At 42.3% G+C, this 15,195-nt stretch overlaps 1 protein-coding gene across 1 annotated transcript in view; it reads right to left on the bottom strand.

Moving 5' to 3' along the window:
• Positions 1 to 15,195, bottom strand: part of EFCAB5 (EF-hand calcium binding domain 5) — an 88,729-nt gene that overhangs the window by 46,544 nt on the left and 26,990 nt on the right. Inside the window, exons 7-8 of the mRNA XM_045570981.1 lie at positions 12,097 to 12,167; positions 3,469 to 3,624 (exon numbers count right to left, since the gene is read on the bottom strand). Coding sequence (XP_045426937.1) covers positions 3,469 to 3,624; positions 12,097 to 12,167 — 227 coding nt within the window. The remainder of the gene's footprint in view (positions 1 to 3,468; positions 3,625 to 12,096; positions 12,168 to 15,195) is intronic.

Below are 15,195 nucleotides of genomic sequence, written 5' to 3' on the forward strand. Positions count from 1 at the left end.
TAATAGGACAACCAGCCTCATCCAGGCCCCACCCAAGGCACTCACAGATCAACACCCCAGGACTATACTAACTCAACACATCCAGATATAAGCCTTCATCACTTGATTCAGCAGACCCTCAAGTTCCCGCAAAAGTTTCCAGCCATGTCTGAGAGGCAGCTGTGGGGCAGGGGCAGGTGAGGAGCGAGCTGTTTTGGGCCAGGCTGCTCCGGGCCTGGCCTCTGTTGCTCTGGTTTGTTCCACAACCAGCTGCTCCGTGTCTGGTCACTGCCGCTCCTGACCCAGTTGCTCTGGACTTGGCTGTTGCTGCTACAGGCCTGGCCACACCCGACTCAGCTGCTCTGGGCCCAATTGCTCCGGGCCCGGCCGCTCCGGGCCTGGCTGCTCCCAGCCTGACAGCCGCTTCTCCGGGCCTGGCCGCACCGAGCCTGGCAGCCGCTGCTCCGGGCCTGGCCGCACCGGACCCGGCTGCTCCGGGCCTGGCCGCTCCCAGCCTGGCAGCCGCTGCTTCGGGCCTGGCCGCACCCAGCCTGGCAGCCGCTGCTCCGGGCCTGGCCGCACCGGACCCGGCTGCTCCGGGCCTGGCCGCTCCCAGCCTGGCAGTCGCTGCTCCAAGCCTGGCCGCACCCAGCCTGTCAGCCGCTGCTCCGGGCCTGGCCGCACCGGACCCGGCTGCTCCGGGCCTGGCCGCTCCCAGCCTGGCAGCCGCTGCTCCAAGCCTGGCCGCTCCCAGCCTGGCAGCCGCTGCTCCGGGCCTGGCCACACCAGACCCGGCTGTTCTGGGCCTGGCCGCTCCCAGCCTGGCAGCCTCTGCTCCGGGCCTGGCCACACCAGACCCGGCTGTTCTGGGCCTGGCCGCTCCCAGCCTGGCAGTCGCTGCTCCGGGTCTGTTCACTGCCGCTCCTGACCTAGTTGCTCTGGACCTGACTGTTGTTGCTACAGGCCTGGCCACACCTGACCCAGCTGCTCTGGGCCCGGTTGCTCCGGGCCCGGCCGCTCCGGGCCTGGCTGCTCCCAGCCTGTCAGCCGCTGCTCCGGGCCTGGCCGCACCAGACCCGGCTGCTCCGGGCCTGGCCGCTCCCAGCCTGGCAGCCACTGCTCCGGGCCTGGCCGCACCAGACCCGGCTGCTCTGGGCCTGGCCGCTCCCAGCCTGGCAGTTGCTGCTCCGGGTCTGGTCACTGCCACTCCCGACCTAGTTGCTCTGGACTTGGCTGTTGCTGCTACAGACCTGGCCACACCCGACCCGGCTGCTCTGGGCCCGGTTGCTCCGGGCCCGGCCGCTCCGGGCCTGGCTGCTCCCAGCCTGTCAGCCGCTGCTCCGGGCCTGGCCGCTCCCAGCCTGGCAGCCTCTGCTCCGGGCCTGGCCACACCAGACCCGGCTGTTCCGGGCCTGGCCGCTCCCAGCCTGGCAGTCGGTGCTCCGGGTCTGGTCACTACCGCTCCTGACCTAGTTGCTCTGGACTTGACTGTTGTTGCTACAGGCCTGGCCACACCCGACCCAGCTGCTCCGGGCCCTGCCACTCCGGGCCTGGCTGCTCCCAGCCTGTCAGCCGCTGCTCCTGGCCTGACCGCACCAGACCCGGCTGCTCCGGGCCTGGCCGCTCCCAGCCTGGCAGTCGCTGCTCCGGGTCTGGTCACTGCCACTCCCGACCTAGTTGCTCTGGACTTGGCTGTTACCGCTACAGACCTGGCCACACCCGACCCGGCTGCTCTGGGCCCGGTTGCTCCGGGCCCGGCCGTTCCGGGCCTGGCTGCTCCCAGCCTGTCAATGACTCTTTTTAAAAATACATATATTTTATTGACTTTTTTTACAGAGAGGAAGGGAGAGGGAGAGGGAGCTGGAAACATCAATGAGAGAAAAACACTGATCAGCTGCCTCCTGCACACCCCGGTCAGGGCATCTGACTGGGGATGGGCCTGCAACCAAGGTACGTGCCCTTGACCGGAATCAAACCTGGGACTCTTCAGTCCGCAGGCCGATGCTCTATCCACCAAGCCAAACGGGTTAGGGCTGCCTTTTTTTTTTTTTTTTTTTTTTTCAGGAGCCCTGGATTTTCAAGTGAAAGTACAGGCTTTTGAACTCTTGTCTCAGCTATTGGTTAAAAATATTCAGAACTGCTTTTTCCTAAACTGTATCTCTCTTACCTACCAGATCAGCACATAGCTTCTATTTGAACACTGGGAAGAAATGCAAAAGGCACAACCAAATCTAATTTAACTTATTTAAATATGACCCTGCTATGTTTGTTATAGCATATGAATTGGTATTAAATTGGCCAACAATGAATAGTTGGTATCCAGGCATTTATTGGAGAGTAAAATCTTGACCTCCATGTCACCAATACTTATAAGCTTCGTTAAAAGAAACAATGTTCAACAGGACACATAGACATTTCAGATTTTATAAAATATATTCCTGATGTAAGCCAAATTAGCAGGGATCTGAGAACCTAGACTTCAATATATTGGCTCCTTCAAAACTTGCTTTCTCTGAATTGCAGTCAGGTGTGGTATCATTTACCTAGGTGGTTATAAGAAATTTCTCTAAGAAAGTCATTGTTTCATTTATTATATGTCTGGCATAATGGTCTTGCATTTCAACACACGGGGTCCCTTTGCGAGTACTTGAGGGAGGAACTGCTGACTTTTCTGTACTTTATCTTATAAACCCCGATGGAATGTTTCCTTATGTTTCCCTTCTCACATTCACTATTAGGAAGCTTAGATTTAAACTTGTAGGCAACCTAGAACAAATATTTAGGCAATTCTAATACACATTTTGGGCTTTATTCCCAGCTTCAGTTACTATCGTCTCTCTTATTTTTCACTTCCTTCATCCTACTTTTAATATATGTTCCTTTGTTGCAATCTTTTTTTTGGAACAGAGGGATACAAAGTTCATAAACAAATACATATCAGTAAAATTTGTACCTATTTAAAAAATCCATTTGGCAATAGCACACCAATATCCTCCCAAGTACCATTCTTAGAAATACTTTTTGATATAAACTTTTCTTTTAAAGAAGCAGTATAATAAGATGTAGTAGAATTCCTATTCCTTGCAGCTTTTTTTTTTATAAGAAGCCACCAGAAAAAGAGAGTAAGCAAAAACAATAGTAAGCAACCCATTCTTAAGAATTGGAAAGAGATTTAGAGATAAGTTATATGCTGTGAAATGTTGTGCCATGCAAGGTGTGGTCTATAAGCTGGTACAAGTCTGTGGTGAGAAAGGTACATAACTTGAAAACAGCATCTAGCAAATTTGAGAAAGTAACAAATGCTAAATCAGAGTCGAATCTGACAATAAAAATATGAGTTGTATTTTGTATGTACTTTTCCACCTTCGTAATCCATTTTTCATTCCACAGCAGATTAGAAATTCAAAATATCACCATTAACAACAAACTAAAAACTGGTCCTTTACAGCAAATAGTTTAAGAAACATGGCTTTAAGGTTCTTACCCTACCTTGGCACAGTCACAATGCAGGAAGAGTTCAACAAACATCTGCCTCTGCATATCCGCTTTTATGATCTCCCGGAATTCATCTGCACAGTGGCAGAGGTGCTTCAGGAGTTCTTCAAAGATTTCACTTTTCAGGTCTGCAATATGCAAAGAGATGTACTGCAGGGAGAAAGAGGAAAAGTGACTGATGTAAAACTGTGCTCTTTCCTTGGGTTTTTCCGAGGATTCAGTTGAGGTGCATGAATTAATGGCTGCCATTTCCCCCATATCATTTGCTTGTCACTGAGATAAAGCATTTCCTATTAGTGCGACTCTACAGGCTGTCAGCAGAGGGAGCTGATCAATAACAGTCCCCAACGCCACATACCAGTGGGACTAGGTATTTTGGAAGCAATTTCCTTTTAGATCACATCAGCACTATATAGGACACAATTTTTACCTGATTGTGTAACAGCAGCAGTCATAGAACGTTGCCTGTAAATTACTGGCTCTAAAAATTGAATGCAGCTTTTCTTTTGATGTATGGCATATAAGACTGTTTTTCAAGACTGACTACATTTAATTATTAGAGTGTAAGGGATAGGAATTGTAGATGGGGTGTTTGTTTTATGGTTTGTGTGTGTGTGTTTTTTAAAAAAATATTGCAATAAGGTATTCTTTGTCTATGATTTTCTGTTTCTTTTGAAAGTGTAGAGTCTGAAACATCTATGATCCTAGGCCATTTAAAATAAATAAATAGCCGAAACCGGTTTGGCTCAATGGATAGAGCGTCGGCTTGGGGACTGAAAGGTCCCGGGTTCGATTCTGGTCAAGGGCATGTACCTTGGTTGCGGGCATATCCCCAGTAGGGGGTGTGCAAGAGGCAGCTGATCGAAGACTCTCTCTCTCATCGATGTTTTTAACTCTCTATCTCTCTCCCTTCCTCTCTGTACAAAATCAATAAAATATATTAAAAAATAAATAAATAAATAAATAAATAAATAAATAAATAAATTTCCAGTCAAGGGACAAATGCCTCCTTTTTTTTTTTTATCATGTTCAGTTTAAATGCTGTAAATTCTTAGCAAGATGAAAAATGATACAGGTATAAAAGTTGGGTAACCAGCCCATGGTTGACTTGTTTTGAGACTATATATACCACATGTGTCAAACACAAGGCCCGAGGGCCAAATCCGTCCCGCCAGGCCTTGCAATGTGGCCCGCACCGCGCTGTCATCATTGCACTCCGCTGCGTTTCCATCACAATGACAGTTTATGACTGTTCAGTAAACCATTCGGCCCGCGATTTAGGCTGGATTTTAGATTGGCCCCTTCTCTGATTGAGTTCGACACCCCTAATATAGACCCATCTTAAATGTAGTGGGCACATTGTTTTATCTTGAGGAATCCATATTTCTGCCACTACTATTCCAAACTCATATGATCTTGAGCCATTTTTCTTTGTTCATAATAGTTACTTATTTTATTATTAAATTTCTGGGTTGTCATTGGTTAATAGGATCTTGAAGGTTTCAGGTGTGGATTTCTATGTTAAAGTATTTGTATATTACACTGTGTCAAGTCATCTTGCATTTGACCACCTAAAGTCAAATCATCTTGCATCATTAGGTCCCCTTCACCGCTAGCCTCTTCCCACCGCTAGCCTCTTCCCTCTGGCAACTACCACATTGCTGTTTGTGTCCACGAGGTTCAGTTTTTATATTCCACACTAGAGGCCTGGTGCATGAAATTCATGCATGGGGGGCGGGTTTGTGTATGTCTCTCAGCTCAGCCTGCACCCTCTCCAATCTGAGATCCCTCTCAAAATCCAAAACTGCTGGCTCCCAACCTCTCACCAGCCTGCCTGCCTGATTGCCCCTAAACCACTTCTGCCTACCAGCCTGAACACCCCATAACCGCTCCCTTGCCAGCCTGACTGCTCCCCTGCTGGCCTGGTTGCCCCTAACTGTGCTCCCCTGCAGGCCTGGTCATCCCTAACTACCCTTCCCTGCTGGCCTGGTTGCCCCCAACTGCCCTCCCCTGCAGGCCTTGTCCCTCCCAACTGCCCTCCCCTGCCAGCCTGGTTCCTCCGAACTGCCCTCCCCTGCAGACCATCTTGTGGTGGCCATCTTGTATTTACATGGAAGTGACCATCTTTGACCACATGGGGCAACCATCTTGTGTGTTGGAGTAATAGTCATTTGCATATTACCACTTTATTATATAGGATATGAATGAAATCAGATGGTTTGAAATCATATGAATGAAATAAATGTTCTTAGTTTTTCTGCCTGCCTTACTTCACTTAACAGAATATTCTCAGGGTTCATCCATGTTGTTGCAAATGGCACTATTTTGTCTTTTCTTGTGGCTGAGTAGTATTCCATTGTGTATATGTAACACATCTTCTTTATTTAATCCTCTGTTGAAGGACACCTTAGTTGTCTCCATGTCTTGGCCACAATGAATAATGCTTCAATGAACATAGGGGTGCATATATCTCTTCAAGTACATGCTTTTGAGTTTTTCAGGTATATACTCAGGAGAGGGATTGCTGGATCAAATGGTAGCTCTATTCTTAATTTTTGAGGAATTGTCAGACTACTTTTCCATGGTGGCTATGCCAGTCTTCATTCCCACCAGCAGTTCTCTTTTCTCTACAACTTTTCCAACACTTGTTATTACTTGTCTTGTTGATAATAACTATTCCAACAGGTATGAGGTGGTATCTCATTGTAGTTTTGATTTGTATTTCCCTAATTGCTAGTGAGGTTGAACATATTTTTATATAATACCTGCTGGCTGTTTGTCGGTCTTCTTGGGAGAGGTGTCTGTTCAGGTCCTCTGACCTGGGTCATTTTTCTTAATGCCTGTTGAATAGATTCCTGGAAGTAGGATCGCTAACTTAGAAGGTAAATGCATCCGTATTTTTGGTAGGTTTTCACATTGGTCAGGCTTGTACCCTACCCTTTTGTGCTCCCACCATTAACATATGAGTGACTATTTCTCCTCAGCCTCACCATTAGTGTGTATTGCCTTCCAGATCTTTGCTAATTTGATGGGTCAAGAACATTACATTCTTGAACTATACCTAAGTGTAATATCTTGTGATAGAGAGAAACGGATTAAGCACTGGAAGAGTTTCTGAGTGGACTCCTCTTGAAGGTTTAGCCCAATTCACAGTCACTGATTTCCTCCTCTGACCCAAGCACAGCAGTCACCAAATTTATACTGGTAGCCAAATTTGCACTGAATAATCCTACTTCCTTAGCCATACGTGATTGGGCCAGGGAAGGATACTTAACCTAAACAAAGCCATTCAGTTCCTGGGATTTGGAGTGGGTAATGGCCAATTGGTCTCTGAGAGAGGTTGGATCTATAAATTAAACTTAGGAATTTGTGGATGGCCAGATTACTCCATGTGAACTGAGAATACTGAGGAAGTCTCTATATAGAGATAGATAAATCAAAAAGCAGAGAGCAAAGTTTTCCAAGTTTCTGTTCTAGTCTCTTCTGGAAGCCAGATCATATCCCTGCCCTTGGATTCTGCATATTTCATTTTCAGCTAAATTAGCTCAGGTTGGTTTATGTTTCATGCAATTAAAGAATAGTAACTAATATAGTTTGTTTAAATGAAACATTATGTTGATATATTTCACTGACAATTTTTTAAATGAAGGGAATAGTTACTATTTTATTTCCTCAATATCATCAGGAAAATATAGAATGTATCATGTAAGAAATACATAGGCTTGAATCCATGCTAATGAATCATAAACCATTATTCAACTGGCTTAGAGACCAAAAGAAGGAGAGCAAAATAGCTTTCCTAAATATTTAGTTTACTTAGCTGACTAAACCACCTAATTGTCATTATTGTTGATGGAACAATGAGCACAGTTAAGGTCATCTGCTACCTTGGGAAGTAGAATAGTGTAATAGTTAAGAATTCACATTTGGAACCTGTTTGGGTTCAAATCCCAGTTCCCATTTTTACTGGCTGAGTAACCTTGGGTGAGTCACTGAACTTCCCAGTTTCTTCATTTATGAAATAGGCATTATAGTAGCTCTCTCACTGGGTCATGAAGAGGATGCTGTGTTACAGAACTTAGGTATTTTATATAATAGTTTTTGGTAGTCATTGCTCTTATTTCCTTTTGAGTTAGGTAAAAATAAATAAATAAAATAAAATAAAATAAAATAAAAATCAACCAAGAAAGTTTTCTATATAGGATAAAAATCTTTTCAGCTGACTTTCATATTTAGAAGGAAAAATCCATTGAAATCAATGGCTCTTAAAGTGGGATCCCTTGATCACATCACCTGAGAGCTTGTTAGAAATGTGAATTTAGGGGCCTACTGAATCAGAAACTACTGAATCAGAAACTACTGCAAACTGTCAGCCTGGCAATTGCATGGCATAGTTTCTCCACTGGGTGGCACCTGTGTACAATATATTGACTTTCAGCCTGCCATTTATTTCATTTTCTTCGTTTCATTGAATGAGTTCTGACAAAATAACCTTAAAACAAATCTTTTCAAAGCAACTGTCCCTTTAAAAAAATTGTCTCAAATATTACTTCTATGTCATATCATATAAGATAGTTCAGTAATTTATTGATTAGATAATCAAATAAATGATGTTCAACCATCATTCCATCACAAAGATAGTGGCACCCATAGCCACAAGATGATGGCACTCAGTCCCCTCAGCCTCACTGGAGTGGCCGTTGAGAGCGGGCAGCTTGAGCAGCTTGGCGGAATGCTTGCTTCGTCGCTGCAGCAATGAGACAAATGTTCTGCCCCAGCCATGGAGGGCCTCTAGGCAGTGTGTGCACATGCAGAGCCTCCCGCCCCAGCTGCAGAGAGCCTCTGGGCAGCAGGCACTAAGTGGCTAGGCCCTTCAGAGAGCGGAGAACCACAGGGAGTGGGCCTAAGCCGTCAGGGCTCCCAGATTGGAGAGGGTTCCCCTGAGAGCTCCCAGACTGGAGAGATTGCAGGTCAGGATGAGGTACTCCCCACCCAGTGCATAAATATTGTGCACTGGGCCTCTAGTTTTCTATAAACTCATAAAGCTGTAAAGTATCCTATCACCTTTATTAATTTTACAATGTAAAAATATAAAACTTTAACACAAATATAAAAAAGTTTTGGTTCTACTAGATTATTTTTAATCTTGAAATCTGCTCAAATTTCTTTGTTTGATTGCTTACTTTCATTACAGGTATTCCTTTAACAATTCTCTTAATTTCACCTTTTTTAAAGTTTTATTTTATTGTTTATTTTTAAAAAATATATTTTATTGATTTTTTACTGAGAGGAAGGGAGAGAGATAGTTAGAAACATCAATGAGAGAGAGAGTCATTGATCAGCTGCCTCTTGCATGCCCCCTACTGGTGATGTGCCTGCAACCAAGGTAAATGCTCTTGACCGGAATCAAACCTGGGACCCTTCAGTCCACAGGCTGATGTTCTATCCACTGAGCCAAACCGGTTTCGGCTTTATTTTATTGTTTAAAGTAAGATATATATATATTATATATTTCCCCTTTTTCTCTCATTTACCTCCCCCTGTCCACTCCCCACCCCCAGCACATGCCCTCACCCCCTTAGTGTCTGTGTCCATTAGTTATGTTTATATGCACACATCCAAGTCCTTTGGTTGATCTCTTTTCCCCACCACCCGCTGCCCTGCCTTCCCACTGAAGTTTGACAGTGTATTTAATGTTTCTTTGTCTCTGTATCCATTTTTGTTCATCAGTTTATAATATTCGTTATATTCCTCAAATGAGTGAAATCATGTGATATGCTGACTGGCTTATTTTGCTTACTAGTAGAATAATCCTTTCCAGGACCATCCATGCTACTGTGAAGGGTAAGAGTTCTTCCTTTTTTACAGCAGTGTAGTATTCCATCTTTTCTGTCATTTCATATTAGGTGCTTTAGTTATAAAGTACAAATAGCATTTTTTTCAATTATCAAAAAAATTACCAATCCTAAAATAGACTATTGATTTAAGAACAGATTTGGCAGGTTGGAGAAGAGAGGAAAATATTATTTCATTAAATATATACAGTGAAAATATACATCTTTAAAAAAAACTTTATTGAGGTATAGTTGACATATAAAAAACTATACATATTCAATTCAACTGTGTATATGTAAATATGTACAGCTTTTTACATGTCAACCATACCTCAAAATAAAGTGCTTTCCCCCTTATGGAAAATAAATATAAACCAAAATCATCATTACCAAGGCCATAGACATCCCCATGACCTATAAGATGAACTTTTATTTCAGAAGTGCAAAAAGAAAAGTTATCTTAGAATTAAGTAAATATGAAATATGAAGAGGTCTCCAATCACATGGAAGAATCAGAGAAGTTACATTTTAACAGACATTGCTAAAGAAGACTTCCCTCTCTGCAAATTGGGAAAACTAGAATTTCCTTTTTTACAACATTGCTCTAATATTAACTAGTTCTTTTAATTTTTAAAAATTTATTTTAATAATGTTATTTTGGCATTTATGGGTAAAATAGGAGCTCTGGAATACATTTATTTTCAATTGAACAGTCATAAGAAGTCATACCATGATTAATCTTTTCATTTCAGTCTGGCAAATTAAATTGCCTTTCCCAAGATAGAGGAAAAGACATGAAAGGCTTTGTCAACAGCAGGCAAAGTAACAAGAGACCACATGGAACTAGGATTTTTTTCTCACAATTTCAAATTTATCTGGGAATGATTGAAAATTTCCCCAGCTCCACTAACTGTGAGACTTGTGCAAGTTACTTAATTTTTCTGGACTTCATCTATGTATGTTCATCTACAAAATTAGGAATAAGGATTGCTGAATTACCTGAGTTAATATACAAGGTGGGGCAAAAGTAGGTTTATAGTTTTTCATATAGAAAATAATAAAATAATTGATATTAATAAAAGAGAAATATGCAAATTAACTGCCACTCTGCTACCCAACAAGCCATGCCCACCATCCAATCAGGAGCAAGTATGCAAATTAACCCAACCAAGATGGCGGCCGGCCACAGAGCAAGCAGGAGGCTTGGGTTTCCCCAGTGATGAAGGAAAACAAGCTTTTCACCCATATGGCTGGCCTGCAAATGACCACAGGCCCCTCGCTCAGGTTGCCCCACAACCCAAGAGAACCCCCACTGTGATCCAAGACACCCTTCAGGACAAACCACTCGGTCCCCATTTGTGCACCAGGCCTCTATCCTATCTAATAAAAGAATAATATGCAAATTGACCATCCCTCCAACACACAAGATGGCTGCCCCTATGTGGTCAAAGATCCTGCCCCCATGTGGACACAAGATGGCTGCCACAATATGGCCAGCAGGGGAGGGGAGTTGAGAAGGACCAGGCCTGCAAGGGAGGGCAGTTGGGGGCAATCAAGCCTGCAAGGGAGGGAAGTTGGGGGTGACCAGGCCTGCAGGGAAGGGCAGTTGGGGGACCAGGCCTGCAGGGAAGGGCAGTTTGGGGGACCAGGCCTGCAGGGGAGGGAAGTTAGGGGCAATCAGGCTGGCAGGGGAACAGTTAGGCATCAATCAGACTGCCAGGGAGTGGTTATGGGGTGATCAGGAAGGCAGAAGTGGTTAGGGGCAATCAGGAAGGCAAGCAGGTGAGCAGTTGGGAGCCGGTAATTTTGGATTGTGAGGGGGATGTCCAAATGCCTTTTTAGGCCTGATCCAGATAGGATCGGACAGTTGGACATTCCTCGAGGGGTCTCAGATTGGAGAGGGTGCAGGCTGGGCTGAGGGACACACACCCCTGTGTATGAATTTTGTGCACTGGGCCTCTAGTTTATAAATAATAATACAAGAATAAACTCTGTCTTTTGTATACTCACAATGAAGTATCCATCTTATATAAAAACTGCTGTTTGAAATTTTAACCCTGATGTTTTGGCTTCTGTAAATGCTTTCTTGCTTAAATAATAAGGAAAATAAGACTACTCCAATTCCAGAGAGGCTGTGGACTATGCCCCAGACAGAGTTGTCAGTGCTGACACCAGGCTAGGCCTTGAGATATGGTCTTGTGGCCCCTTCCCAGCAAGTGAGCCTTCTTTCCCAAATTTGGGAGACAAAAGAGCTGGGAAAAGTACAAATAGAAAAAGTTTCCTTCATGTGGGGGGCCCAGAATTTGAAAGGCACATTTTTCTTGGCCCTGAGCTTAATAAAAATGTAACTTCCTTTCTCTAAGCATGGCTTGGTTCTTTCCTGGTCTTCTGTAACAACTGTAAACCTACTTTTGGCTCACGCTGTATGGATAGCTTAGGACAGGGCCTGGCCCATCGGTAAGTTTTAGGTCTCATTGTTATTTGTATAACCAGATTTCACTGAATACAAGAAGATAGCTTTTCTTTATCTTACCCAAAGGTGCCAGTAGAATTTTTCACACTTTCACATCATGAGTACCACTGATTGAAAGAAATTGTAAGTTGACTATGATTATAAAATGTAACCATAATTTCAGAGGCATTAAAATATTTTAAAATGTGCATCTTAGAATCAATAAAACAAGTTATTATGTTTATATTTGATTTAATTCTAAGTTAATGTATATGTGACATCCACCAAAACCGGAAAAATAATTTGAGTTAAATAATGAATAATATAACTTCTTACTTCCGTAAATTCCATTTTGTTCAATCTTTGCTCCATTGAGTCAACAATATTCAACTTTTTGGCAAGTGTTTCTATTATGGAATAAAAGTTATTTGCTAGTTAGTGTGGTTACAATAAAGTTACATTTTTATTCATGTTATAGTGTTTTAAAATAACATAAAAGTATTTCTTAATTCATGCCCATTAATATTTGCAATAAAGTAAAAAATATATAATTGGGTAATATTCCAATTACTATAAAATTATTATTTTATTTAACCAAACAACCCCAAAATGGAAAAGAATGTGCCTACCAGGCTGAAATAAAGCAGAAACAAATATGCACATTGATAGTATAAAAGACTACACATGCACATATCTTTCGTTTTTCTATATATAAGTATGATCATATTGATCTGCAGCTGGCTTTTTTCACTTAACCACTCTTCTTGCAAATCTTTTCAAATAGAATTTGGAGCTCAGGGGAAAGCTTTGGGATGGGAACATGGAAGAGAGTCATTAGCAGAAGTCATGGGTTTGAATAAGAAAAGTGTGTATAATGTGTAAAGTGATAATAGAGCCAAAAAAGAAACTCTGGAAAACAATATTCAAAGCAATGAAAAGAAAAACCAGAAACAAAGATGCTAAAGGGTGATCACAGATAGATGTAAAAATCAAGAGAGAATAATATCACAAAGGCAAAGAAAAACATTTTCATGAATAGCAGTGATAAATAATGGTGAATGTGGCAGTTAGTTTGAATAAGGATTTTTTCAGCTTCCATTTAATATGACAGTTACGTGGTCTTTGTTGACCTTACCAAGACGTGAAAGTGCAAATTGCGTGAATGCTCAAGGTGAAAAAATTAACACACTGGCTTCCTCTCCTACTTCTAACAGTAGTTCCTCCTGCCAATCATGGGCTGATGCATAAAAATACTCTTTAGTCACCATTGATTTTTTTTACTGCTTATTATAAGATGTCAGTTATTATCATAAAAGGACTGTATATGCTTTAGTATAGCTTATATATTAAATGCTGCTATCTCCATCCCAGATCTTCCTGCAAGCTCGGGAAGATTACACAAGCCAGACAGGTTTCTACTAGTAACAGTTGTTATTAAGTATATGTGTCAGTCCCCTAGCTGGACTTTGAGCAATTTAAGGGCAGTGGGAACATATCTTAGTCCTCTTGGTATCCTCTACCCCATCATAGTTCTGGAACTAAGTGATGGCTCAATAAATATTGAATGAATAAATGGAACAGAAAATTAATACTATATAGTATAGGAGGTGAGAGAAAAAAGAATCAATGCCAACTGGAGTGCTCTGAATTTCTCTAATTTTATCACAATCTCAAATACAGCTCTCTTAACTTGTTCCTTTTGTGCCCCTTCAAACACTAAGTAAAACAAGTCATTTAAAAATGTTTCTGAAAGGGGAGTTGAGGTAGTGCTGACTGAATAATTATAGTTTTTGGATAGAATGAAAAGGTAAAAAGAGAAAAGGCTGTCAGCAATGTCTAAATCATGTTTGGGGAAAAGTGATTGGGAGGTTGGAAAGCATATTTTGTTTTTAAAAGTATGACAGATGTCAGACAATCTAATGTTATCAATGTAATAAAGTGGTCAAAAATCAATCAATTGCTATAAGTTATGCAAATCTCAGGACCTAAACTCATATAAGGATTCCTTTCTGAAAGCAAAAGCATCAAAATCCATAAAATGTTTTTGGCTCAGTTGATAGAGCTGGTTTGGCTCAGTGGATAGAGCGTTGGCCTGCAGACTGAAGGATCCTGGGTTCGATTACGGGCAAGGGCACATGTCTGGGTTGTGGGCTTGATCCCAGTATGGGGCATGCAGGAGGCAGCCAATCAGTTATTCTCTCTCATCATTGATGTTTCTCTTTCTCTCTCCTCCCTTCCTCTCTAAAATCAATAAAAATATATATTTTTTTAAATCCGTAGATGTAGTCCTGTCTCCCTCTTTCCCAGTGAGCATGGAGGAAATGTGTAAGTGAGTTTTTGTTGATACAATGATGGGGGAGCCAAAACCGGTTTGGCTCAGTGGATAGAGCGTCGGCTTGCGGACTGAAAGGTCCCGGGTTCGATTCCGGTCAAGGGCATGTACTGTGGTTGCGGGCACATCCCCAGTCAGGGGTGTACAAGAGGCAGCTGATTGATGACTCTCTCATCCATCTTTCTAGCTCTCTATCCCTCTCTCTTCCTCTCTGTAAAAAATCAATAAAATATATATTAAAAAAACAAAACAAAAACAAACAAACAAAAAAACAATGATGGGGGAGTAGGAGTAAAGGAAGAACTTCTGCAATTCCTGCAAAGAAAAATCTCTCTCCCTCCTGCTAGAAATGCTAGTAGGTGAAGATTCTGCTTAGAATAATTTGAAGTCTACATATAAACATAGAATGTGTATTTGCTGTTGAATTTTTAAAGAATGTAACTACTGTGAAAATTTGAGAGAGAATTATACTCTGCTTCATTCTGGAATTTTGCCAAAAGCTATTCACGATTCAGAAAATTATGTAATGGGAGGTAATATACATTGTATCTGAATTCCAATATAACACACCTGTCAGTCTGCATTTTATAGCTCTCCCACTCTACTACCCATGGAATATATACAAGTACATTCATTTTGCTCTTATTTCAAAATTTCAAATACAAAGAAATGGTTGATTAGATATAATTTTTACTTTTCTTAAATTTATTTAGGAGAGCCGAAACCGTTTTTGGCTCAGTGGTAGAGCGTCGGTCTGCGGACTGAGGGGTCCCAGGTTCGATTCCGGTCAAGGGCATGTACCTTGGTTGCGGGCACATCCCTGGTAGGGGGTGTGCAAGAGGCAGCTATTCGATGTTTCTCTCTCATCGATGTTTCTAGCTCTCTATCTTTCTCCCTTCCTCTCTGTAAAATATCAATAAAATATATTTTTAAAAATTTTTATTTAGGAGAAACCAAGATGGCAGCATAGGTAAACACCTAAACTGCTGCCTTGCACAATTTCAAAACTACAACTAAAAGACAGAACAGATATCATCCAGAACCACAGGAAAGCTGGCTGAGTGGAAATTCTACAACTAGAAGGAAAGATAAAAGCTCACGGA

The sequence above is a fragment of the Pipistrellus kuhlii genome, unplaced genomic scaffold (genome assembly GCF_014108245.1).
Source record: "Pipistrellus kuhlii isolate mPipKuh1 unplaced genomic scaffold, mPipKuh1.p scaffold_m20_p_39, whole genome shotgun sequence".
Lineage (NCBI taxonomy): Eukaryota > Metazoa > Chordata > Mammalia > Chiroptera > Vespertilionidae > Pipistrellus > Pipistrellus kuhlii.